This window comes from Rhinopithecus bieti, unplaced genomic scaffold (genome assembly GCF_001698545.2).
Source record: "Rhinopithecus bieti isolate Rb0 unplaced genomic scaffold, ASM169854v2 scaffold_60909, whole genome shotgun sequence".
Lineage (NCBI taxonomy): Eukaryota > Metazoa > Chordata > Mammalia > Primates > Cercopithecidae > Rhinopithecus > Rhinopithecus bieti.
Genome location: NW_016823619.1, coordinates 56089 through 82243, shown reverse-complemented (window position 1 = coordinate 82243; position 26155 = coordinate 56089). Strand labels below are relative to the sequence as shown.

The window sequence follows — 26155 nt, the reverse complement described above, 5'->3', positions numbered from 1 at the left end:
TCTTTTATTACCTTGAAACCCTGTTCTCTTGTCTCTGGTGCCCCTGCACTTGAGAAGACTGTCTGTTGCTGGTCTGATGGTGGTTCGTTTGTGTGCCAGTTCTAGCTCCTTCCTGATCACTATGTCTGTCTCCAGCTAATTCTAAAAAATTATAAACCACATAGAATTTATATTTGACTCTCTTCCATTCTCCCCTCTAATAGAAATAAGTTGGACCTTCTTATTCCCAAGTCTCTTAAATCCCTTTCCTATTTTCTCTCTTTATCCTTCTGTCCTGCATTCCAGGGAATTTCCTCAGATCTGTCTTCCAATATACAGTGTTTCTCTTCAGCAGTGTCTAACCTGTAATCCATCCATTGTAGTTATAATGTTAAAGAGTATGGTTTTCACTCTCAGTTCTCTTTTGTTTTTTTTCAGATCGACTTGCTGGGTTGTTCTTTTCTTACATTGTTGATTCCCATTTTAACACCTTCAATCATGATCAATGCATTATCCGATGGTTTCTAACATTTTTATTAAGGTCTCATGGGGCTAAGCCGGCTCTTTGTCTCATGATTTGCTCATGGTAGTTTGTTGTCTGGTGGGTTCTATAGTTCCGGATTATAAGCTCCTCATTGGTGGGGCTTTAGTTATAGTTTTGTGTGGCCCTGTTCTGAGAGTACTAACCTCAAGAGAGCTTTTGCCAGACATGCTAGGCTGTCATTAAACCGAGACTATCTTCGTGTCAATTCCTCGCCTTAAGGATTTCCAGATCACTCATGTATTATAAATTTGAGCCTCAATTCTGGATGAGGCCCATGTTTCAAGCATCTTCCCATTTTGAGTCCATATGGTGACAGACGAGCTTCCTGTGGTATGAGCACACCCATTTACTAAGGGTGTGGTCGTTGAGGGGCCTGTGTTATGTGGGAGGTTCAGGTCCAGCTCTCTACCTCTGGCAGGGCAGGTTTTTCCCTGATGGCCCCACATGGGCAGCCAAGTCTGAGACCCTGATTTTAGATGTAGGGAATCCTGTTGCCTGCCTTCCACCCAGGGCTTGAGCGGCTTCAGGCCACATGTCCCCCATTCCAGTTTCACTTTCTTCTCCATCTGGAATTCCTGGGGATTTCCCTGAATTCTGTGAAAGGCTGACTGTGCCATTTGTCCAGCATTCTAGGTATCTATGGAGGAAGACACTTCAGGTTATCTCCTCCTTCATATCACTGGAAACACACATGCTATGCAAATTACACAAAGGAAAACAGTGCAGGGGCCGCACTGCACTTCATCTCATATCACATTGACAGTTGCCTCCAAGAACCAACTGTGTGTTCTGCCTAATAAAGAAAGATAGCCAGGCACAGTGGCTCACACCTGCAATCCCAACACTTTGGGAGGCCAAGGCAGGCAGGTCACTTGAGGTCAGGAGTTCGAGACCAGCCTGGCCAACATGGCAAAACCCCATCTCTACTAGAATACAAAACTTAGCTAGACATGGTGGCACACACCTATAATCCCAGGTACTCAGGAGGCTGAAGCAGGACAATTGCTTGAACCCAGGAGGCAGAGGTTGTAGCGAGCTGAGATCACACCACTCCACTCCAACCTGGGCAACAGAGCAAGACTCCATAAAAAAAAAGAAAGAAAGAACGAGAGAGAAAGACAGAGAAAGAAAGAAAAAGGCATCCTACTGATGGCTGTCTAGAGGAGTCAAAGACAAGCAGGCAGTGATCACATTCCACCTGGTTTCCACACTCACCTTTCTGGAAGCAGTCAAAGGGATTGCCGTGTCCAGAATGTGCTGCCTCTAAGAGTGCTGATGGGCCAAGGTCCGCAGCACGTGAGCGGCGAGTGGGCCCTCATGGCGAATGCTGGTGGCCTTAGGGAAGTCCAGGTGGCCCACGTGGCTGAATGACGACAGAGGCAGCTGCAAGGAGGGACAGATAAGAAGTCCCAGCAAGAAGAGTGGCCCCAATCATCCACTCCCACCTCACCCGCCAAACCCTGGGAATACCAGTGGGCATGTCATTTGGTCCCCACACCGTGTGACTGGCACTGAGCTGGGAAAAGATGTAAAATATCTCTGATGGTCTCACCTCTTAACTCTTCACCCTAAAAAGTAAAAACACTGTTTGACATATCAACTCCCTGTTCTCTTCTCCTCCAAATTCCTTGTTTCAAAGCAATTGGAAGAGGAGTGGTGACCAACCAACACTTGGTAATCGTGGTTGACTATGGAAGCCTGAACGTTCTCTTCCTTCACCAACATTTTAGAAGTTTCACTGCTTACAGGAAGGTCTGGAAGGTGGAGGAGGTAGACTGACCCCTCCAGGCTCCGTTCCTTGTGAGCACATTTGGTTGGTGAAGAGCTGGATATTAACTTTGTCTTGCACAAGCAAGTCTTCCCGGTATTTTTAGTGCCATCACCTTGTCAGTTGTTTTGTTCCCCTTTTCTTGTATTATTGTTCATGCACATATGGCCTGTGGGTTTTAGGAAGTGAAACATCAAAACATTCTACTTTCAGTGAACACTTTTAGAACTTCAGCAAATATTTTCAATAAGGTGCTCTAGAATTCAGTTTCTCCTCTGCTTATGGAAGAAAACACGCATGTCTCCATCACTGTTCTGGGTAACCTTCATAACTCTTGCTGGAACTCTTTATTCTTCCTACAAACTTCATCAGAAAATCGTAATGAGTACATCATTGGCACAGAATAGAGAACACTGCTGCTAAGAAAAGACCTACTGCTTTGGAGCCAGAGAAGCTGTCTGTGTGTTGCCTGGCAACCGCCCCTCCTCATCCTTCTTCCGAAAGGTCTCCCTGTTAGAACCGCTGTCGTCATCGGTGGAGTAAAAATGGTCCCCTCTGGGCTGCTTCTCCTGGGTCAGGTGCCAGCAAAGGAGTCTGGTCTCTGAGAGAATCTGCTCATACCACTTTGGCTGAATGGACTTTGTAGGTGACCATCGGGGTGGGGAGAGGTGGCTGCATGACCACTTAAGCAAATGGGTCTGCTGCCGTACAAAGCATAGAAATTGTGATACCAAACAGCTTTTGAAGGGATCTTACGGAAACTGCCACTCCCCAGGCTGCTGGAGGCCGGCGTGGATGTGGCTGCTGTGCCGCCCTGATGCCCCCACCCAGGGCTGCTTGCCGCAGAGCTGGAGTGTCAGGGGCTGCTGTTCACTTTAGAGATTCTGCTTTTCTCCCAGAATGTGTTAGTGTGGTAGGAGATCTCTTCAGGGCTTGGTTACATAAAGGTTGCATTTTTATGAACTGTTTTTTTTTTCTCTTGCACCCTCTTTTCCTATGATCTGTTTGGAATCCAAGGTTGGTTTTCAACTGAATTTTGCGCACTAATGGAATTTTTAAATAACTCGTGGCTTAAACTATATTTCATATGTCAAAGGGATATGTTTGAAGCTGAAGTCAAATTCTTTTCTCATTGAATAAGGAACATGTATTGATTTATATTAATAAAAATGTTGTAGAACAAATATTTGCAAATACATTTTTCATATTGTTCAAATAAGTTGTGAAAGGTAAACAGAAATGCAGTTCTGTCCAACTTCCTTTTTCTCTTCCTCATCAAAGCCTTAGAAGATATTTACTATTTTGTAAAGGTTAGCATTGGTTTCTGTGTTAAACTGTCTATAGTTAAACTTTGATTATCCAAATGGAATGAGAGGATTTAATTATTGCTAAGCAGAGAGGTTTAAAATGGACGGGAAAAGAATTAGAGGAGTTTAATCTGTTTGGAATGACTGAGCATTATCTCTTCATCTTCCACACTGTTTCTTCAGAGTTCTCCAGTGTTTTCCATTCATCTATAAAGGTGACAACTGCAGATCCTGGTATAAAGAAAATACCTGAATAGTAAACTTTGTGTTTGATAAATAGCCATTTCAGGAATTTGAAATACTGTGGGTAAATATTTTTAACTTCTAAAGGCAGAAATCAGTAGAAATCTATGAGTAGATATTTTAAACTTCTAAAAGGCAGAAATCAGTAGAAATACTATAAGATTGAATTAATTTTTCATTAGACTTGTTTTAATCAAAGTAGCTGGAGTCTGGTATGAAAATCATCACACTGTCGATTGTTGCGGGTTTTTTTTAACTGTCTGTAGGACCAAAATTACAAGAAGAAGAGAAACACACAAAAGATGGTTGGTGGGGGCAGGTGGTCTTGATGAATGGTGTTCCTTTCATTAACATATTTCCCTTATTAACTGCGTAATTAATTGTACATAGCCAAGGGAAGCTATGGAAATTGCATTTTGAGATGTATCAAAGCTGACTTATGCTTCAGACTTCCATGCAATTTACCATTAATGAAGCCAGAGATGGAAGCCTCAAATCTATAATTATTACTTACTATTTGAATGACAGGCAAAGAATTTTATCAGCAGAGTTTTAAATGAAAGGGGATTAGCAGCTAATGTTGAAATTGTTAATCTTTCTTATGAAAATAATTTTGAAGAAAATGTTTTAGTGAAAAGAGAGGGTTGGGGAAGTATTTGCTATTAAAATAGCGATTTCCTGATACTTCATGTGACTTTGCCTACATTTGACAGCAGGGTGCAAATATTTTTGAAAGTGAATGAATATTTTATAGGGTCCAGAGCTGCTCATGCATTCTGGGAATGGATTATGCAATAGTTCCAAATGTCCTGGCTGGGGTGGGAGACTGTAAGCTAGCCTGAGGAAAGAGCTGAGACTAAGAAAATAAAATATAGGAGAAAATTCTAGAAAATCCAAATATCCTGGCTGGGGTGAGAGTCTGTAAGCTAGCCAGAGAAAAGAGCTGAGGCTAAGAAAATAAAATATAGGAGAAAATTCTGGAATAATGAAAATTGGTTTAATGTCCCAGATCTCCACCCTTCTCTCCCTCTGATTGTTCATTTGATTTTAGATGGTGAATGACAAATATTGGTGAAGAAAATCATTCCATGAAACCCTGGTAACCATTTGTCCAAAAGCCTTTGGTGGCAGCACCGCCATGGCTCAGTACGTCACACCTGCACTTCCAAAGTGAAGGTAACTTACCTGAAACCCATGTACCTGGCACACATGACCAGCCTTGGACCATAAGAGGCCTCTGATCAGAAACTGGGAAGCACTCCCACGTTCCCACAATGCAATTCAGTAGGTGTCCGTACCCTGCGTTCATCCAACACATGGTTACTGATCATATAGGATGTACCAGGCTGTGTCAGACGTTAGAGACACCATGAAGAGCAAACAGTTAGCTTGAGGGGAGTGCCTAACGCATGCCTGCCATTCACATCTTTGTCCTCATGATTCTTCCCGTTGAACTGATGGCGCTGGCACAATATGTGTGGCATTGCCTGGTTAGAGCTCTGTGTCACTGTGAACAGGAGAAAGGACATCCAGGGAGATGGACCAGTGCTCCGTCCTTCACGTGTGTTCTGGACTTAACGTCACACTCGAGACATGCTGGCTGGTTGGAACATCTGGGACCTGGAGGCCTGTTGGGTTCTTTAGAAAGTTCTGGCCTCCTCCCACACGCGGTGTCCAAGGAGAACAGGCAGGTGACCACGTCCACTGCAGATGTGTAGTTTTCATCTCTTAAAAATTCTGGTTTGCTCATCCTTGCTGTCTCTCTGGTTTCAGTTTGAAATGGATTTAATGGACTAGAACCCCTGTCAGCCTGCGTCAGCCTGTGAATCTTTCACAGAATTGTTTTGTGTTGTCTGGGAAGCAGTTCATGATTGCAGGAGTCATTTAATAACTGGAGCCCGGGGGGTCTGGAAGAGGTCGTACGGCCCCCCTGACCTGTGGGGGATAGTTCACTTGCTAGGACCACGCCTGGTCGCTATGCATTTACAACACAGCCCTGTGTGCACACACGCACTAGGATGCCTTGGTCTGTGTTTCAGGAATCGCCTCATCTGTGGACAAGTACATCAAGGCGTCCCAGGTTAGGTTAGTGATTCAGTTGTTTTTAGATTTTAAATTTGGGGTTAAGCTATGGGCTGTTAATTTTCTATGGTAGTTTGCGCAAACTTACCTTCGATGAAAGCCGAGTAGTGCCATCCAATGTCTGAATGTCTTGCCCATGTAACAAAAGCATAAAGGCTATTGGAAATATCAGAGTTATGGATAGAATTTTTCAGATTTTTATCCAGACTTTTAACTTCAGGTAACTTAAGGCTAGGTATGACCTTGCTTTTCAGATCAAATCATTAGGTTCTTTCCTTGCTGTGGTTCTGTGAGGGGTGAAGAGTTTAAACAATTACAAACTATTCTGCAAGCTAAAGGGCTGAAGACATCTTAGGTGTGTGAGGAAGGGCAGGTCAGATGAGCAGACGGGAATCCTAGGACGTGTTGCCTGCAGGACGCGGTGCACCCTGCCCGGTTCTCCCTTCACCTGCCTCTGCTGCTGTTCCCCACACACTGTTCCCCATGCCACGGTCACTGCCTGCTCCTCCATGGCCGGCTGGAGCAGTCCTGACTTGCAGCCTCCACTGCCATCTGGGAACCAGAATGGTCTTTCAAAAGCACCATCATCACAAGCGTGTTTGGCTTAAAACTCTTGAAGGCTTTCCATGGCTCCTAAAATAAGCTGCTGAGTCCCTGCAGGCCAACAGCTCCCTGGTCTGCCAGGCACCACTGCCTTCACATCCATTCCTTCTCTGCAGCCCCGACCTTCCCTCCTCCCAGAGTGGCCACACCCTCCCGCCTGGGACTCCAGCCCTTCCCTGTAGGACCCCCACCCCCACTCAGGCCCTGCCCAGGTCCTTTGCACTGGGGACTCGGCCCATGGCTCTGAGAGTTTACCCTTCTGAGGGGCCCCCTCAGTCCCATACCAGGCGCACCCCGTCCCCACACTCAGGTTCTGCATCGTGACTCTTGTCCGCGTCTTCTTACTACTCACTGTTGTCTGAAATCACTTTTTAAAGCTATGTTTATCTACTTGTAGATGATCTGCCCTCCAGCTAAAGAAATTAAGGAAATGAGGCGAGCACGGTGGCTCATGCTTGTAATCCCAGTACTGCAGGAGGCCAAAACGGGCAGATCACCTGAGGTCAGGAGTTCGAGACCAGCCTGGCCAAGATGGTGAAACCCCATCTCTACTAAAAATACAAAAATCAACTGGCCATGATGGTTCGCACCTTTAGTCCTAGCTACTTGGGAGGCTGAGGCAGGAGAATTGCTTGAACCTGGGAGGTGGAGGTTACAGTGAGCTGAGATCACACCACTGCACTCCAGCCTGGGCAACAGAGTGAGACTCTCTCTCCAAAAAAAAAAATAAAATAAAATAAAGAAGAAAAGAAAATAAAGAAAAAAAAAGAAAATAAATTAAAGAAATGAGCCCCATGAGGACAGGGACTTTGGCCAGCTAACTACTGTGCCCCCGAACCTAGGCCATCCCTGGCTTATAGGACATGCTTAATCAAACTGGGTGACCGAAGGGACAGATGACTAGACCACCACATCTGCACTATTCCACCATCGGCAGGAATCCGACTGAAATGACAGCAGCTCGTAGCCCTCCGTCCCAAAACCAGATGAGGCATTCACGTTTCACTTAGAAAGCCAAGCAGACCTCTTTTGCCCTAAATTTAAATATTAATAGCTGTACATTTATGGAAAACATAGTATAATTCTCTGAATTATTTTCCATTGCTTATAAGCATTCATCTTCGTATTTTACCTATGTTCACATAACCTTAATTTTTTAGGATGTTAAATAAGATAATAAGATTCATAAAATTGTTCATTTAAAATTCTTTGCACTTCTCTGAGAATGACAGCCTGAAATACAAAGTGGTGCCTCTGTCATCATCCCCATTATTACACAGCTTCTTTCTTAGTCTTTCTGCAGGTGACCCCTGTTACCCCCTCCTACGCACACTCCCTAATATGATATCTTGCTAAAAAATGCCCAGCGTAAAACAATCCATCAATCGTATGAAAGAACAAGACTTTCCCCTATTTAATAAGAGTAGGTGGTAAGGAAAAAATTACTTATCTTTTTAAGTTTATTAATTAGAACATTTCTAGAACAGAATGTGTTCATTATTAACATCTTCCATTGGGGTTTTTGTTGTTAAGTCTTGATCAAGTTGTCATATTTTTCTGTAAATGTGTAGCAGAAGTTTAGTGGAAGTCATAAACTGAAATCGAGGATCGCGGGGCATCGGTGCAGCAGGCCACCTTTCCACGCATCGCAGGTCTTTGTGTAGTCCTTCTAAAGGTGGCACAGGGACTGGGTCGGCTGCGGACTCCAGGAAGTACCCTGCAGGGCACCCAGGCGTTGTGTAAGAACTCATTTACCAGTGTGATGTCTTACAACTCTGGACTTTGTTATCAATTTGGAACACCAAAAGCCAAACTATAATAAAAATACACTTATTGAAGCTTCTGCTCAATTGAGATGGAGCCAGTTTTCATGTCCTCTTAACATACCACTTTGCAAAGAGTTAACCTTCCTTTCCCTTTGCTCTTCCAAAAGTACATAAGGTCTGTGATCACGTCCCAGTGCTTCTATTAGAGGCAAGGAATCTGTCCTCTTACAGTGTTTTTCTAACAAGACTTTGAAAAAAGCACGTCATTTTCTTGAGAGCCTTATCTGAAGGGCATTTTTTTTTGTTTTGTTTTGTTTTTGGCAGCGTCTTGCTCTGTCGCCCAGGCTGGAGTGCAGTGGTGCAATCTCCGCTCACTGCAAGCTCCGCCTCCCGGGTTCACACCATTCTCCCGCCTCAGCCTCCTGAGTAGCTGGGACTACAAGCGCCCACCACCACACCCGGCTAATCTTTTGTGTTTTTAGTAGTGACGGGATTTCACTGTGTTAGCCAGAATGTTCTCGATCTCCGGACCTCATGATCCGCCTGCCTCGGCCTCCCAAAGTGAGGGCATTCTTAATTCTCAGTGAGTGTATTTTATTTTTCAGTGATGAAAAAGTTTTAAATAAAGCAGAAAATTCAGTAGCATTCCCGGTCTCAAAACCAACACACACCACACATTGTTTCCCCTTCTATGCTTTGTTCCTGTCGCTGCTACTTCACCTTCTCCACCCAAACTGCATGCCAGTGGGGGACTTTCTCCGGAAGATTCCATTTCGAAGTATTTGAACTTGTCTCCACTACCTTAATGGCTTATAATTTTCTGTTACTCCACAGTTTGACTGGTAACAAGGCAAAGAATGGAAGTGGATTTCTAAGTCACATTAAGACACAGGGAGAACAGTTTTCAAGGGTCTCTGGGCTTGCCAGAGATTCTAGGTGGTCCTCGGAATAGGTCAGCTGGAGAAAAAACTCTCAGAGAAAGAGGTTGGAATAAGTGGCATTAATTCACATCCATCAGGAAAGCCAGCTGTGGTGCCCACAGGAGGAGACTTTTGCCAGTTTCATCTGTGTGGACCACTTCCCATTCCCTGGGGTAAGGGAAGCATGTGACGTACTGCAGATATGTGTGGGAATTCTTCCTCCTTACAAACAAGCTTTCACGAAAGCAATTTTTAAAATGTGATCAAAAGCGAGCAGACCCCATGAGTGGTCTTTCGTGCACTCTTGTTAATTCCACGGCTCCCATTTCTACTTCTTTTTGGCTTTGTACAGATAACCCAGAGGCTGAATTCCAAAACCGTGTGTTTGCTTCTCCCAAGCAAGCTCCAGCTTGGTGTGCAGGCGCACTTCGAGTTGGCTGCCGTGGGCCTGTGCTTTGTGGTAACGTGTGCCTATCTGCCCTGCATCTTCAGTTCCTTGTTTGGAGAGCCGGAACAATGCCTTGTACAGCTGCTGAGTAAGACCCGCAATTCCGTGGCGAGTCAAAGGTGGTACCATGACGGGCAGACGGCGTGTTAGAGGAGCGGGATGGTGAAGAAGCCGGTTCACTCCACGCCACCTCACGTTGTGGGCATTGCTTTCTAAGAGTCAGATGGCAAGTTGAATATGGTCATATGGTTCAGGATTCCTGTTTCAAGAAGAGCTTTCTTAAACTAAGAAATAGTGAAACCATCTTCTGATCCTTTAACCATTATGTTCTTCTTTGTGTTTACATGTATTACTTTGAATTTCTAATTTTAAATATTTTAACATTCCTGCTGCATAATATTAACAAATAATATTTAAAATATGTCAGATGCAGCAATCTACAGACAATAAAATACCTTTCCATCAAGCGTCCGCTGCTCCCGAAGCCACCATAGCTGTGTGTGCTGAGCCAAGACAATCAAGCTCATTGAACTTCTCCTTTCGTCTTTTCACAGTTTTGCTTGGAATTCAAATGTCTTACTTATGGAATTCAAAATTTTAACATGAACATTTTCCTTTCATGTATTAATGAAGACAGGTGACCATGTTTATTTTTAAAGAAAGAAAAGGTCATCATTTCTCCAAATGGCAGTGGAAGCAGCTTAGTCCTTGCTTTTAAAAGCATTATTCTAACTTGTGACTTCAAAACACAAACCTGTGGTCTCGTCACAAGGAAGGAAAATGTAAAGGGATTCTATTCTTCATTTTAACAAAAGGTTTGATTGTAATGTTCAGTAAATTAAAGGGCATTGTGCTGCCACAGGCGCCCATGTAGAAAAGAGAAGTACAGCCTTCCCATTAATGACTGGGTTCCCCAAAGCCCAGCTTTCCTCAACACGCCTTGTCTACAGTGGGAAGAAGTCTCCAGGGCTGGCAGCATTGTTGTAGTCACGAAGTTTCACCAGGACAGTTTCCACTTGTCCCATATCCAAAGACCCACGGAGTGATGATGGGCGTCTCCAGTCATCCGTGGGGACTCATTTTCCACTGCACGAGTGGTTTGATTGATGTGAAATAATGCCAGGTGGACCAGCTTTTGATCATTTTTAAATGGTACACCATCTTTAGGAGTTTTAGTATTGCATGGGGAGTTTATTCTCATTATTATTTTTAATAATAATAATAAATCATCTGCACCTCTCAGTATCTCACTCCTTCATTGTTACAGCCAACAGATAGATGCCAAAATAACCTAATTTCTGTGACTTTGAATGGAGCTGAAATAGCACTGGCCTGCTCCAGCCTTTCTTCTGCCTCCCCATGGGTTCTACGAGTGTCTTTGGCAGCAGGGTCTGCAGGAACAGGTGAGTTGGTATTGGCTGATCCACGATCCCAGTGCCTGTGGATGGGATTCACATGGAACCACATTTGGACCCTTTACAAGTCTCCAGATGCACTACCCCGGTACTCAGAGGTGGCAGCTGCACTTCCTCCTGGTGCCAACAGGAAGACGAGCGTGGCCCACAGCACAGGCTGCTGTGTGCTTTCCCCATGAACACCGCAGTTGAACGCCTGTTCCCACCCAGTGCTGGCTTGCTGCGTGTGGTGAAATATAATTCTTATTTTCAGTAAATGGGATGATTAACTCCTGGAAACCGACCCTCGATGTCGACACCAGTAAGGTGCCATGCAACAGTCTCAGGATGTGATGTGAACGCCGGGTCCTGCGTCAGATGCACACGGGATGCTGGTGTTCTCTTCCCAGTGGAGAAATTGTCCTTGTGAACTAGAAGTTCAGTTTCACATAGTCTCTTAAACAGGCATTTCCTAGTATTTCCCCTCCTGAAGACAGGCCATGAAATATTTCCCTCTTCAAAAAAGAAGTGAACAGAAGAGAGCAGACAGGAGTGGCTCTGGACCATGCTTGACGTCCGCAGGGAGGCACGGAAACACAAGCGCAGAAGGAAGCGCTGCTCACATCAGCTTTCAGCAGGGACAGAGCTGCACGCTTGCTGGGAATCCGCTGTCCCTGGCGGCAGCAGAACGCTGGAGCCATGCTTGTTGTTTGCTCTCTGATGGTGTCAGCAGTGGTGGCTCTGCCCTGCCAGGGGTGACAGTGCAGCCCCCTGACGGTGTCCCTGAGGTCAGCCCTAGGTGCACATTCACGCGGCGCTCAATTGCTGGTACTTGAGGTGGCTCATCATGTTGTATTTCCTTAAACAAAAGGATAAGAGTGTCCCCAGAAACGCGGTGGAGCCACAGAGCGTGGGAGGGAAGTGAAGAGTCTTTCCAGGACCCTCTTCCTCTGCTGAAACACTGAGACTCTCCAGCACCCCATCCCCAGGGCACACCCCTTCAACTGTGTCTCCCATATTCGCTCATCATCCCTCAAAACCTCCTTGGGAACAGAGACTCTGGCTGTCCCCAGTGAGCTGTGATTCCCAGGTTATGAAGGGGCACACCCATGGGGCTCAATGAGACAGCATGACTTGCTGGAAGGGTCCACGCCAAAAAGCAGCCGTGGGAGGGACCCACACTGTTCTGTGTATCAGACTGTTAAGAACTCTGTCAGCACGAAGTCTAGTACCTTCCCACTGTGTTCATGTGGGTTCCTGTTCTGCAGAAGCTCCTTTCCATGTTCACCTTTGCGAGTGACAGGTGCGGTTCCTCTCCTGAAGAGAAGGTGCTCTTGCAGTTGTTAACAGACCCTGTTGTGTTCTGGACTGTCTGTGCTCCATGTTCCTAGACATCACCCCCTTGACCTCAAGGTGTTGATCATTTGACCGGAAAACAGTGCCAACGACATTTGGGCTGTGTTAATACATTGCGAACACGTTCTCGATCAAAGCGTTCATGGAATCACACTTTTGTTACACAAATGTTGGGATTCTGTGTAAAACGATTCCATTAAATGTGGAAGCCAGTTGGTTTGCCTGACACATGGAGACTATTTCCTTCAAAAACCGTCTAGCAGCACCCAGTCTTGTGACCCAGGGACTGTCCTTAATGCTCCAACTCTAAATGGTCTCATAGGGTGAACTGGAAAACGATATGAGACAGGGACTGGCAGGGTGGATTCAGAAACGAGAGGAGGATGACAGAGGAAACCTTAGATTGAATTCGTATCTCTAACAAAGGAGATTGTGTGAGCTCTAATGGTGTCATTCTCAAAGGGTGAGAACATGAAAAAGAATGCCGCCACATCTTTGGCTGCTGTGGTGTGGATGTCACGTGCTCCAGGATCTACGTCAGTGGATGTTGGCAACACCCTTGGGAAACCCACTTCCTGAGTCCCCGTGGCTTTCTCCATGAATGGTTTGATGTAGGAATTCACTCTTCCACAAGCACATCATGTCTAGGCCCTCAGGAAGTATGAGAATTTGAGAAGGTTGGAGATACCTTTTCACTCAGGGCTTATCTAGAAACAGCTTAAGTAAAATTCCCTTAATGGAGTTTAAAAATATGAAAATGTCAGACTGAGTTCTCCCAGCCAAGAGCCCTTCAAAACCCAAAATTATAGAGCAAGCAGCTCTAAAAGATGAAAGACACGCCTCCAAACACTCTCTAAGAATCAGGGAACCAACAGCAAATCCAACATCCCTAAGCACTTCAGCTTGCATCAACTGAAATTCAGCACCAATTCTTCGCTCCCTGTTTTCACTCTTCATGGATTTCCTGACGTGAGCACGCATTGTGGTGCAGTCTCGCCTTTACTGGCTCACTCCCCCGGTCAGCCTCTCTCGGCTCATTCTGGAGCTTTCCTCATAAAGCTTCAACTCAGAGGCACTGACAGAGAGCCCAGAGCAAGGAGCTGTGTGAAGTGGGATGCGGAGTGAAAAGGGATCCCTGACCACCAGGAGCTCACGCCACGGAGGAGACCCAGCTGCAGGTGCAGTGCATGCTGGTGCCTGGAGGCCACTGAGAAGGCTCCAGGGGAGATGGAGCACCCGACCTGGGACCTGGACCGTGGAGAATGAGGGAGATGTAAAAAAAAAGGGGAAGAGTTGTAGAGAAGAGCTCTCTGAACTGTTGCCCTTCCAAATTTATACAACTGCTGTTAGGTTCAGGTTATTACAGAAACAGTCAGTGAGCTGACACCTGTCCGTCATGAGTTACAATGATGTTTGCTGGGCAACCCCAGAGAGGAAGATGGCAGCAAGGGAATGTGTAGTAAAACATTCCAAGTTCCTTATGCTCCATTTTGGGGAAGTTCTTCCAAGTTTCAGAAGATTCAAAGGCAGTGTTTTGGATGCCCATCATCAAAATAAAATGTTTACCTATAATAGAAATCACTTGTAGAGATTTCCAGGTTATGCATTATTATTCCACAGATATTAGCTGAGTCCCTGCTGACTGTGCTAAGCAACCGAAACACAGTCCCTGCCCTAAAAAAATTAATCTCATGAGAAGAATCAGAACTTGAAGCCCCCAGTTAAAGCACCAGGCAGAATGTGACGAATGCCATAGATACATATGTTTGAAGCAGTAACTGTTTGATGTGGGGGGCGAGTTGTAGGAAAGAAAGATCACGGGATGGGGTAGGTAATGGGCATGTCCTGACCGGACTCCTGGAGGAGGAAGTGGTGTCTGAACCGCACCTTGAAGTCTGGGTTGGTTCATTACAGAAAAATCAGCACAAAATGTAGAGAAGGATGGTGGCAGAGAGGGGGCAAAGGCTGAGAAGCAGTCTAATGGGATAGAAAGTATCAGCTTAGTAAAAGGAAATTCAGACAAAGGACAGTGCTAGTCTAGTCACCCTTCGTAACTTTTTAAATAGGTTATATTTTGCACCAGAAACGCCAACATGGTTGTTCAGGGACAAGCAACTGGAAAGGGGAGGTGATGGTAAGAAGATCATCAAGAAGGCTGCAGTGATGGGCCAGGAGAAAATCCACAGGGCATTTCAGAGGCCAGGCCCAGGCTTTGGTGCCACCACTGGCTGCTGGGGGCTGTGGACCAATTGCTAACCTTCTCTAGGCCTTGGTTTCCTTCTCTGTAAGATGTGAGCCTCATCTCAGCATTTTTTCACTTTAAAGAAGTAAATTCTATTCTCTTGAGGATGTCCAAAGCTGAAATGAAGGTACTCAGCCCTGGGGGAAAAGGTTGCCTTACAGTTTGCTGTGGGCCCTGGGGTTATTCGCTGCCTTTGTTTCCATTCTGCTTATCTTCATTTTCTGTTCTTTTCTACATGTGCTATTCATGTAACAAAAGTTGCAGTGCCTTAAGAAACTAAGCCCTCCCACCACCACACTCTCTCACACATGCACTCATCTATAAAATAAAAGAATTTAAATGTCAGGGTTTTTTTTTCTGAGCTCACTATTTTTTTATGATTTTTTTGCATTTATTGGGGTACAGGTGGTATTTAGTTACATGAGTACGTTCTTTAATGGTGATTTGTGAGATTTTGGTGACATATCACCTGAGCAGTATACACTGCACCATATTTGTTGTCTTTTATCCCTTGCGCCCCTCCCTCCCCTTCCCCCAAGTCCCCAAAGTCCATTGTATCATTCTTATGCCTCTGCATCCTCATAACTTAGCTCCCACATATCAGGGAGAACATATGATGTTGGTTTTCCATTCCTGAGTTACTTTACTTAGAAGAATAGTCTCCAGTCTCATCCGGGTCACTGCAAATGCTGTTAAATCATTCCTTTTTATGGCTGTGTAGTATTCCATTGTATGCCACAGTTTCTTTATCCTCTCATTGATTGATAAGCATTTGGGTTTGTTCCACAATTTTGCAATTGTGAATTGTGCTGCTATAAACATGCATGTGCAAGTATATTTTTTGTATAATGACATCTTTTCCTCTAGGTAAATACCCAGTAGTGGGATTGCTGGATCATATGGTAGTTCTACTTTAAGTTCTTTAAGGAATCTCCACATTGTTTTCCATAGCGGCTGTACTAGTTTACATTCCCACCAGCAGTGTAGAAGTGTTCCCTCTTCACTGCAAACCAACATCTACTGTTTATTGATGTTTTGGTTATGGCCATTCTTGCAGGAGTAAGGTGGTATCGCATTGTGGTTTTGATTTGCATTTCCCTGCTCATTAGTGATGTTGAGCATTTTTTCATATGTCTGTTGGTCGTTTGTGTATCTTCTTTTGAGAATTGTCTATTTGTGTCCTTAGCCCACTTTTTGGTAGGATTGTTTGGATTTTTTTTTTTCTTACTGATTTGTTTGCTTAAATGTCAGTTTTTAAAACACCTATAGCTAAATGCCCACTACTGGGGAGAGGCCACGAATACTGTTTAAATTACATGTTAATTTCCTAATAATTCCAGAAGGCATCTGAGTAGAGTTGCTACACTTGTCCGAGTTCACGTTCACATGCAGGATGCCACAGTGCAGACGGCCCCCAGCTTATGATGGTTTGACTTTACAGTGGTGCAGAAGCAACACGCATTAAATAGAAACTGAACTTCAAGTACCCATGCAACCAGTCTGTTACTCACGTTCAGTTCAGTGTTCAGTGAATCACGTAAGATATTCAACGCTTTATCCTCAGTAGGCTCTGTGTGAGATGGGTTTGCCCAGCTGCAGAGGAAGGTGGGTATTCTGAGCATGTGTAAGGCAGGCTAGGCTCAGCTGTGACACTCAGTAGGTTACCTGTGTTCAATGCACATTTTTTTTTTTGAGACGGAGTTTCACTCTTGTCACCCAGGCTGGAGTGCAATGGTGTGAGCTCACTGCAATGTCCGCTTCCCAGGTTCAAGCGATTCTCCTGCCTCAGCCTCCCGAGTAGCTGAGCTTAGAGGTGCCCGCCACCATGCCCGGCTAATTTTTGTATTTTTAGTAGAGATAAGGTTTCACCATGTTGGCCAGGCTGGTCTCAAACTCCTGGCCTCAGGTGATCCACCCACCTCAGCCTCCCAAAATGCTGGGATTACAGGCGTGAGCTACCGAGCCCGGCCTCAATGCACTTTCAACTTCAGAAACCCTTGGGCCATAACCCATCATAAGTAGGGGAGCATCTGTCCTAAGCTCCCGTGGTACCTTTTGGTTTTGCTTTCATTGTTTAAAACATTACTTTGCCATGAAGGCCTGGCTTCCGCACAGACTCACAGATGAAAAGCATCTTATCTACAAGCCACGAACGAGGAAAAAGACTCCTAAGATGTGGTTGGGGGATATTTCATCAGTTTAATATCACAAAGGATGTTTCATAAAAAATATTGATAGAAGAATACAGAACAGATCAAATTGAGATGAGCAGAATGGGACAAACAGCCCACTGGAGTGGCGTGTGCAGAGAGGTGTCAGCTTTATCTCAGTTTTAATAGAGTCAAGTGCCTCTGCAGATGACTTTATGCTCTGTGAAAAAAAAATCACGCCAGTATCTACCCCTTCCTCTCTCCTACCACCCAACCTTGTGCCACACAGGCTCAGTTTGTATTTTTGCCATAAATTTAGAAATTCAAGAGAACTTAGAGTATAATTTTGCTTCCCAAGTTAAGATAAATGTGAGACTTTAAACAGCTGCACTTTATAGGAATTAAGATAATATCCAATGCCTCTTTTGCAGACAATATTTTCAATTGGATTAAACCTGTTAGGGTTCATCATTTTAGAACCCATTATGTTTTATTGAAGGAAGCCCATTTGTTTGTGATGGATTTTATGAAAAGAGCATTTTCCAAAGAAAAGCTAGGACCCAGAATCATTTTGCCAGAAACATTTTATACCTACCTATTTGTAGAACTCTACATAAGCCCACCTTGGGGAAAGTAGCTACAGAAACAGACTGGGACTATTCTTTCACCATAACTATCCACCTCCCAGGTTCCCTCACACACCAGACTTGGGCTAGATGAGCTGGTCAGTATTTGCACAAAACTTAAATATTGTATCATCCAAGAATGTTTTTCCTATTAGGGTAGCTTTGTTACAAAAATATGAATTTGATGTTCCATCATGATTGTCTCAAAAGAATGTGTAGTTCACATTTCCTAGATTGAGCCGTTTGAATTTTGCCTAATTTCATAACTCGAGACATCTCTATGGGGTGCTTCTTCAACGCACAAGAAACCCCGAGGCTTCCTGCGTGTTGGGGCTGGTGACGGGAGTGGACGAACTCGTTCGCTTTGGCTCAGAGCAGCCCTGATGTTTCTGTTCCTGGCGCGGGTGTGCTCCCAAGGCTCAAGGCGCGGCATGGGAAAAGCGTTTGCTGCATGGAGCGGGCAGTCAGTGCATCTTTCATCAACACTGGAGTCCCTCTGCCCTTCGCAACTAGCTCAAGCAGGGCCATGGTGGGGGCGACAGTGACAACCTGGGACCTCCCAACAGGCGGCCTCAGAGTGCCCACCCTGAGCCAGGCGATTGTCCCCCACCACCACGCCCACCCGGATGCAAGGGAGTCGCACTAAACAGCACACGTGCCTGATACACCTGCTCCCGTGTGAGCCGGGCCAGCACGGCAGGGTGTGTGTTTGCTGCATGGGTTCAGGTTGGCTGTGATCAAAACTTCCACTAGACGGCACAATGAGCTGAGATTCCCGCCTCGCTGTGTCCAGCCCTCCCTCCCTGCGTGTCTCTTTCTCCGCCTATCTCCTGGAACCGGCCCAGTGGGCAGGGAGGGACCATTCCAGCTCCTTGGATCAATCGAAGGGGATGTCAGGGGGTGGGCGGAAGGTGAGAAGGGCTTGAACCCCGGGCATGACAGTGGAGTGCGCGGCCGCTTTGCAGCAAAGGACAATGTGTGCATGCACATGCTTTATTTTCTTGTGTGGACACACTTGGAACCTGTGTCTACACATGACACGCGGCACCTTGCAAATCCACAAGCAGAGTGACAGCAGACAAGGCTGTCACTTCCTGGGGTGCCATAGTGCAGCTGGGTTTGGTCCTTTGAAATGCTTTTCCTTAAAATCAGGGCCAGTTCCCAACCTACAGACGAGTAAGAAGTGAGCAGGCTGTGCTGGCGGCACTGGGGTCTTTGTGGAGGGTGATTTTCAGAAGGCCTTTGTTTCCTCATCTGCTCATAGTAATGCTCACTGACAAGCACCAGAAAAATTAAGATTGGAACAGCCAAGGGTCAAAATATTTGCTTCCATCCATTTGTGTTTGTTTCATGCTAGAAGCTGTTCCGCATTTTGCACGGATCAAAGCAGCCGGATCTCTGAACTGCATCACACCCAGTGGGTTCAGAAAAGTGTGTTGGTTTTAAGAAAAATGACTTCTATGCAAGCAGAAATGGGAACGTGGAATGGCCCCAGCAAGCGCTTGGTCCGAGCTCCCTGTCCCTGTAATTAAAGGATATGATAATTGTTGTCATCTCAGCGGTAAACTGATCCCCAAACACATACCTAACACCCGAGGTTATATTTACACGTGTAAAATCTGTGTAATAACAATGCACATATTTCACTTAACAGTCGCATGGTGTTATATGCATTGTGCACCGTAGCACACGTTGGAGGAAACGAGAGCTTCTAGCTAAATGACGTCGCACCACAGCCCAGGCTTATGCGCATTGCAGGCACGGCCCAAGCTTGTGAGCATGGTGGGCACTGCCCACGTGGCATGTGCGAAGGCCTCTGCTGCCTTTTGTGCATCTGCCAGTCTGGGCTCCCTACTCAGGAGCACTCCTGACCCTGTGTTTCACTTTCAGTCCTACATGGAGGACCACCTGAAGAACAAGAACCGGCTGGAGAAGGAGTGGGAGGCGCTGTGTGCCTACCAGGCGGAGCCCAACAGCTCGCTCGTGGCCCAGAAGGAGGAGAACGTGCCCAAGAACCGCTCCCTGGCCGTGCTGACCTGTACGTACCAGCTCCGGGGGCGGGAGGCCAGGGTGACAGGAGGGGGAAACTGGCCGTGCTGACCTGTACATACCAGCCCCGGGGGCGGGAGGCCAGAATACAGGCCGGGGAAACAGCCCCATCCTCAGGGTCTGGAATGCCCTCCCCTCCTCCTTCCCGGCGCCCCCTCCTCTACAGCAGACCTGCCCGCTCTGGGAAGGCCCTCATGGGAATCTCCCCTCTGCAATGCCATCCCCAGCCCAACCAACAAGGAACCAGTGTCTTCCTTTACTCCAGCATGGGCTTGGGGACATCTGCACCCCAGTGGGCATCAGCTCTATTGTTCTCTGTCGCCGTGTGACTTGAGACATGTTCCTGAACCTCTTGGAGCCTCCACATCACATCTGTAATTGGGGTCATGCTGCCGTCCTTGAAATATTGCTGCTGTAAGGATTAGATGGGGTCATTAGCGTAGCACCAGCACACCGGAGGCACAGCATGAACAGTGGTCGCTTTTACAGCGTCTTTAACTTTACAACTATTTCCACAAACATTACTGAGCACCTACTACCCAGCTAGAAAATGGAAATGTAAGCCAGCAGTTCTCCGAGTGACTCGCGTGGAGCGGAGGAGACACCGTCTCGTGTTCCCGCAGTGCAGGAGGCACTGAGTTGCTTACGGGATGAGGAGGGTGAGGGCTGCCCGGCGCTGGCGTCCACCTCACTCACCCTCTATGTGTACAGCAGGTTCCAAGGGAGGTTCCGCACTTTGCTTGGTTATAAACCCACCCGCCGGGAGGAAGGAGGTGCTAGATGTGTTCCTGACCAGAGTTTCGGAGGGAAGTAGATACTCGCAATGTTGATTCATGAATGATAAATGACAGTATGGGTCGAGTTCCTTGGTTACTCTCCTGAGGACCCTAAGACAAGGCCCTCGCCCATGTCTCTGATGCAACAGAGGGAGCTTCGTCAGCTCACACTTCGAGAGCACCACTTGGCCACACTCACTTTCAGCATCACGGCAGCAGGCAGGACCAGTGTCCCCTGTAGCCGAGGCCGTCTCTCCATCACTATGTCCCTGCCTCAGCCCTTCAGAGCCAGTCAAGAGACCAGACTGGTGTCCCTGAGACACCACCTGGCCTTGTGCCCAGCAGCACAGCCCCTCAGGGCAGCCCTGGTGCATGCCAGGGAGAGGCGCTGCCCCTCCACTCCTTCCAGCCCACAGGAAGTGTTACCGGTCAGAACAGAGAGAAGCTGGAATCTTGTTTTGCTTCAGAAACTAACCTGGGGCATTGCAGACCTGTATAAAATCCCATTCACCCATGTGGGCGCACGCTTCTTGCTACCCATTTAGTGTTCAGACCACTTTCTATGAGGTCTGAGGGTTTTAACCCTAAAGAGATCTAAAAACAGAAGCTGTTGTGATTTATAAATGTTATATTTAGAAGAAAAGCAAAATACAATACATCCCATCAGCCAACTAACAGATATTTACTAAGCACCTACTGTGTGTCGGGGGCTACAGACAGGCTCTGGGACTCACGATGGACCAAGGAGGGCCTGGCCACTGTCCTCAGAGAGGAGCAGCCTAGGGGAGGAGAGGGTGGGGAGCGAAGCCGGTGTGGTAGGGCAAGTGAGGGTGGCGGTGAGGGGGTGTCCTGCTGAGTCCTGAGTGGTGACATGGTTCATGGTAAACAGCCACGCAGTACACGTGCATTACGTGTCTCTGTGTGTCTGGTCGTTTACTTGGATTGTGAGGTGTTTCATGGTAAATACTAGACTGACAGCACGCCCTCCCCAGAGACAGCCCAGAGCATGGCAGAAACGACCTGGCGATGGGGTTCTTCTCCCGTGTGCCCTGCAGCCACCTGGGCTCTGTGCAGTGTGGATGGGGGGTTAGGGGCGAGGGACCTAGTGATGGTGAAGTGGTCCATGCTCAGATGGGACACAGGCAGCCTCTCGAGGTAGCAGCCAGCGCCAACAGGGCAGCCACACGTGGATGGGCGCCTGATGTTCTCGTGGGGATCAGGACGGCCCTGCCCACTTTGAGCCAGGTCATGGGTGAAGGGGGGAAACACCTGCCTCCTGAGACTCACGCTGGAGCCAGAAAGAAGCCGCTTGCACCTCCTCTCAGGGTTCTCCTGACCCATGTGTCAGGATGTGAAGACACAGCGCTGCCCTTCAGGGTTGAGAGGCCTCCAGGGAAGACAGAGAAGGGCAAGTTCACCTCCTGGGAGAACCCTAGATAGAAATATTTTCATAAACACACAGGTTTATTCTGAGCAAACTTGTATTCCCTACTTTCTTCTCCATACTCCTGGCCATCTTGCCTTTAGGAAGGAGATCTTGTCCTCGGGGGGACAGTGGCTTGGCTAAAGCTCTCGCTGTTGCCAGGCCCCGGAGAGATGGCCGCCTCCTTCATCTTCGCTCCTGCCTCACCTGCGGCCGCTGCGCTCTTCATGGGACACAACTGGCTCCAAAACAGCCACACACGGTCCAGGAGGACCAGCTTCCCCATGGCTCTGTGGCTTGGAAAGGCCCGTGCTGCTCTGTCATGGCAGGTGGGTGGCGCTCGAGCTGGGCTCCATGCTGTCCTCCGTGTCACCATGGAAGTGAGTCCGCATGCTGGGCGCACACTATCCTCTGTGCGGGGATGGAAGCAAATCCGAGTACTCGGCCACGCCATTCTCCGTTCCGGATGGAACCTCCGAGTCCTCCCTCTGCACCTGGCACTCCCACCGTGTCCTTTCCTCACGCTCACCGGGCACTCCCAGGTCTGTGGAAGGGGTCCTTGGGACCACCGCTCCCTTCTCTCCTGCCTCGTCTTCCCCATGGAGCACTTCCCCAGGTCATTCTTCCACCCAGGAGATGGACACGGTCGCCTGACTTCCTGGATGCACCCTGATCTGAATGAGCCCCCAAAGGAGAAGGAAACCCACATTATGAGATGCTTGCATGCTAGGTCTAGTTGTATTATCTCGGAAATTTAAAGAACTTAATATGCATTTTCTGTTATTTGAATGTTTAAAAAATAATTATGCAGCATTTCGCTTGTTTGCATTTCAAATTAAGAACAGGGATATGATACTATTTTGGTGCCATATCCTAAACAAAAAAGTATTTTGCCTCTATGTTGGAATAACGAGAGAGAGAGAGAGACAAGAGAGAAACAGTGCAGAGAGACAAGCCAGAGACAACGAAGAGCTGAAGGCCCAGGGACAGGAAGACAGCGAGGAGGAGAGTCATGTGGGGTTCGCATCTCCCAGCTTCTGAGGGCATTGCTGCTGGAGGATCATAGCCACCTCACAGCCAGAGGCGCGGCTATGAGCATCTCCCAGGCCCTTGCCTTACAGCGTCACCATTCCCAGGAGTCAGGGTCACCACGCTGGCCCTGCGCTGCAGCTGCATGAACGTCATCCTAGCCGTGGCATCGCCAGGGCATGGTGAGCCAGTGTCCCCCATGCCTGTGAATGTGCCACCTCTGGTCCTCACAATAAACCCCCTCACTTGGCAGACAAGAACTTTGGGGTTTAGAGCCTGGCACATCGGAGCTGAAGCCCAGACTCCCCAGTGCCGGCCTCATAGGCTGTCGTGGGTACACCTGAGATGGTGTGTGTGTGTTGAGAAAATCTATATCCGTTACAAACTCCTGCAGAAGTATTTGAAACATGTACAAGGGCTGAAGCACTTTGGCTAAGCATAGCTTTCCTTAGAATACTCAGAAAACAATATCTTTCTAAATAAACCTTTGGTTTAGTTTTCTTTCTGTCCCAAAACTCTAAGCAGAGTCCCCTAAGAGCAATATTTTGCCTTGGTTTCTTCTGAGTGACCGAAAATTATCATGAGTTGCTTTTAAAGATCAATACATGGGTGATTCTCCTAACTTTGATGATTAAGCCAAGGTTTTCTTTTTCCTTCCATAGAAAAAGGTTCTGAGCATATATGTCACCTCGCCAAGAAAGTCGCTGGAGAGAGACTCCCAACCTGGCTGCCTTCCCTCCACCCCTTTTGATCTCAGCGCCAGCCAACTCTGCCCCTAGGATTTGGGAGGGCTGTCGGTTTGTTGGTACTGAAAAGAAAATATCCCAGCAAATTCTCTGTGGGCCTTTTTCTTTGCTACCTCACAGGCAGACGCTGTTCTGGGCAGCTGTTCTACCAGAGACTGCAGATTCTTTTTTAGGGAAGAGATCTACAGGGTCCTTCTCATGAGGCTACTTCTCGAAGGAAAAGGTTGTCTAAAAGCATCATCTCTGAACTAGAACTGCAAGCTCTTCCGTGAGCTCTTCAGGACCTCCGGTGCCAAGAAACAGTGCTGGCAGGTTGTCAATTAGGAGCCGCACTGACATTCCACACAGTTCAGCTGCTCAAAGTTCAGATTTTAGATCCTCTTTACTCTCTTTCTTAAAGCTGAACTGATAGGTTCGTAAGATGTCTGGCCTGGTGTGGCATGGCTGTCTGTCCTTCTCACATCCTCCTTCCGATTCCACTTACAGAATCTTCGTGCGGAGAGGGTCTCGCAGAGTCTGGGGCAAGCCTGGCCTTCGGGGTGTCAGCAGCCAGGCTTACCCTCTCCTGGGCGTGCTGTTTCCCTGTGACCTGGAAGACCCACCCTCCAGAGGGGCCCCAGGTCACAGTGTGCTTCTTCCTGGATCAGGCCTCCCCCTTTATCCACCATAAGTTACATTCATCCTGCCAGGTGCACATCTCAGTGCCGGCTGATCCTGAGGCCGAGCCCACTAACATCCAGAGTCTTTCCTTAAGGTCTTCGGTGAAGCCGAGCGCCTCGCGCACCCCCTGCCCCCCACCCCCTGTTGGTGACAGTCAAGTTTAACAGGAGAATCGAGCCTTGTGTTCATCTCCTGTAACCGATTCTTGTTCAGCCTCCAGAGCTTGTGATTCCTGAGTCACCGCGTCACCTCCCTCTCAGCTCGGCGCCATCTGCTCGTTTTATAAACATGTTTTTCACATCGTCAAGTCATTGATAAAAACACGTTCCGCAGGACCAGCGCTGAGCCAATCCGCCCCCGCGACATGGATCCACCGCGGGACTTTCCAGGCGCTGGTTCCAGGGCTGAGATTGTTCCACGGCCCGGCCATGCGATGGGATCACCCCAGCCGTCCCCAGGCCCCGAGCACATTGGCAAAAGCTCATCAGACGTTTCCACGCAAGACACAGGGCTAAACGCCTCCTTTTCATCCTCGAAACAGTCCTCAGATTCACACAGGGACAGAGCTGGGGCTGAAGGAGGTTAGGGAGCCCAAGGTCAGCAGCTCCCAGGAGAGTGCAGCCCACACTGCCCCAGCGCAGACCCAGCCACAACCCACAAACACCGCTCCTACAGGACTCTTCTCCAGAGCAGAAGTGTGGCTGGCTTAGCATGACTTCCTCCCTCACTTTTTATTACAAGAGTTTTAAACACTCAAGTGGAAGGGGTAGCTTGGCGTCACCTGCACACCCACCACCCACCCCTGCCAGCCCCCCGGTGTTGGCTGTATTCGCATGACCTGAGAGCACTTCATTTATTTTCTGGCTGGATGACTTCAAGTAAGTATCAGGCATCATGCCGTCCACATACTTTAGCCTGCCTGCAGGTCCTAAACACAAGGGCCTTCTCCTGGGTAGCAACAGCCCCGTTATAACTAAGAAAATTAACTACAACCCATCAGTGCCCTCTAACACCCAGCTGTGCCCATCTGCCCAGGCTTTGGAGACAGCAGATGAGCAGCTGAAACCACAGAATTGCATTTCCTCACAGTCCTGGAGGCCGGAGGCTGCGGTCCAGGTGTGGCAGGGCTGGCGGTGTCCGAGGCCTTCCCTGGGGCTTGCCCTACCTGGGGCTTGCAGGTGCTGTCTGTGACCAAGGGTCCCCTTTGTTTAAGGACAGCAGACCCATTGCACTAGGCCCCCCCTCAGGACCTCACCATCACTTGCTCGCCTCTCTGGAGGCCCTGTCTCCAAACATGGCGGCACTCCATGTTCCTGGGGGTTGGGGTGTCCACGCAGGGGCATTAGGGCACAGCTCAGCCCACAGGGGTGTCGCTATTACACACTCCCAGGGACTCCCACCCTTTTCTCTACAACAGTCTGTTATCTGTTGTCTGTGTTGTTTTTTCCACCAGGATGCAGTCAAGATTCATTTATTGCATTTTGGGTTTTGTGTCTGTTTTGTCTGTTTAATTTTGAAACAGCTGCCCCTGACTTTTTTTTCCTGATATGAATGGTTCCTAATAAGTCTGTTCTTTTAGTGACCACCTTCCCATCCCAAACAATCACAGACTCTCCATGTGGGAGTCTGTAGGGAACTCTGCAAACCCACGAGAAGCTCACCTGCACACTTCCAGAACTCCCCCTTCCAGAACCCCCGTTTCCCAAGAACCCGAAGTGTTCAGGTCTCCACGACGCTGTAGGAACATGACCAGCCTGTTCTGCAGCCTTGCCACAGGCCACAGACTTTAAACGCTGCCTCAGCCCTGAGCCCCACCCTGGCCCTCCCCTCTCCTACCCTCCTCCTCTGTCCTCCTCCTCTACCGTGCTCCCCCTCCTCCCCTGTCCTTACCCTCCTCCCGGCCTCCACTTCCCCCACTGTCCTCCTCCGCGTCCTACCTCCTCCCCTGTCCACGTCCTCCCCATCCTCCCCCTTCTCCCGTCTTCCCCTCCTTCCCCCCTCCCCTTCCTCCCGTCCTCCCCTCCTCCCATCCTCCCCCTCCTCC

The 26155-nt window shown here is 47.8% G+C and overlaps 1 protein-coding gene across 1 annotated transcript in view; it reads left to right on the top strand.

Annotated features, from left to right (window-relative positions):
• Positions 1-26155, top strand: part of PTPRN2 (protein tyrosine phosphatase receptor type N2) — a 719533-nt gene that overhangs the window by 674688 nt on the left and 18690 nt on the right. Inside the window, exon 14 of the mRNA XM_017861671.1 lies at positions 19319-19466. Coding sequence (XP_017717160.1) covers positions 19319-19466 — 148 coding nt within the window. The remainder of the gene's footprint in view (positions 1-19318; positions 19467-26155) is intronic.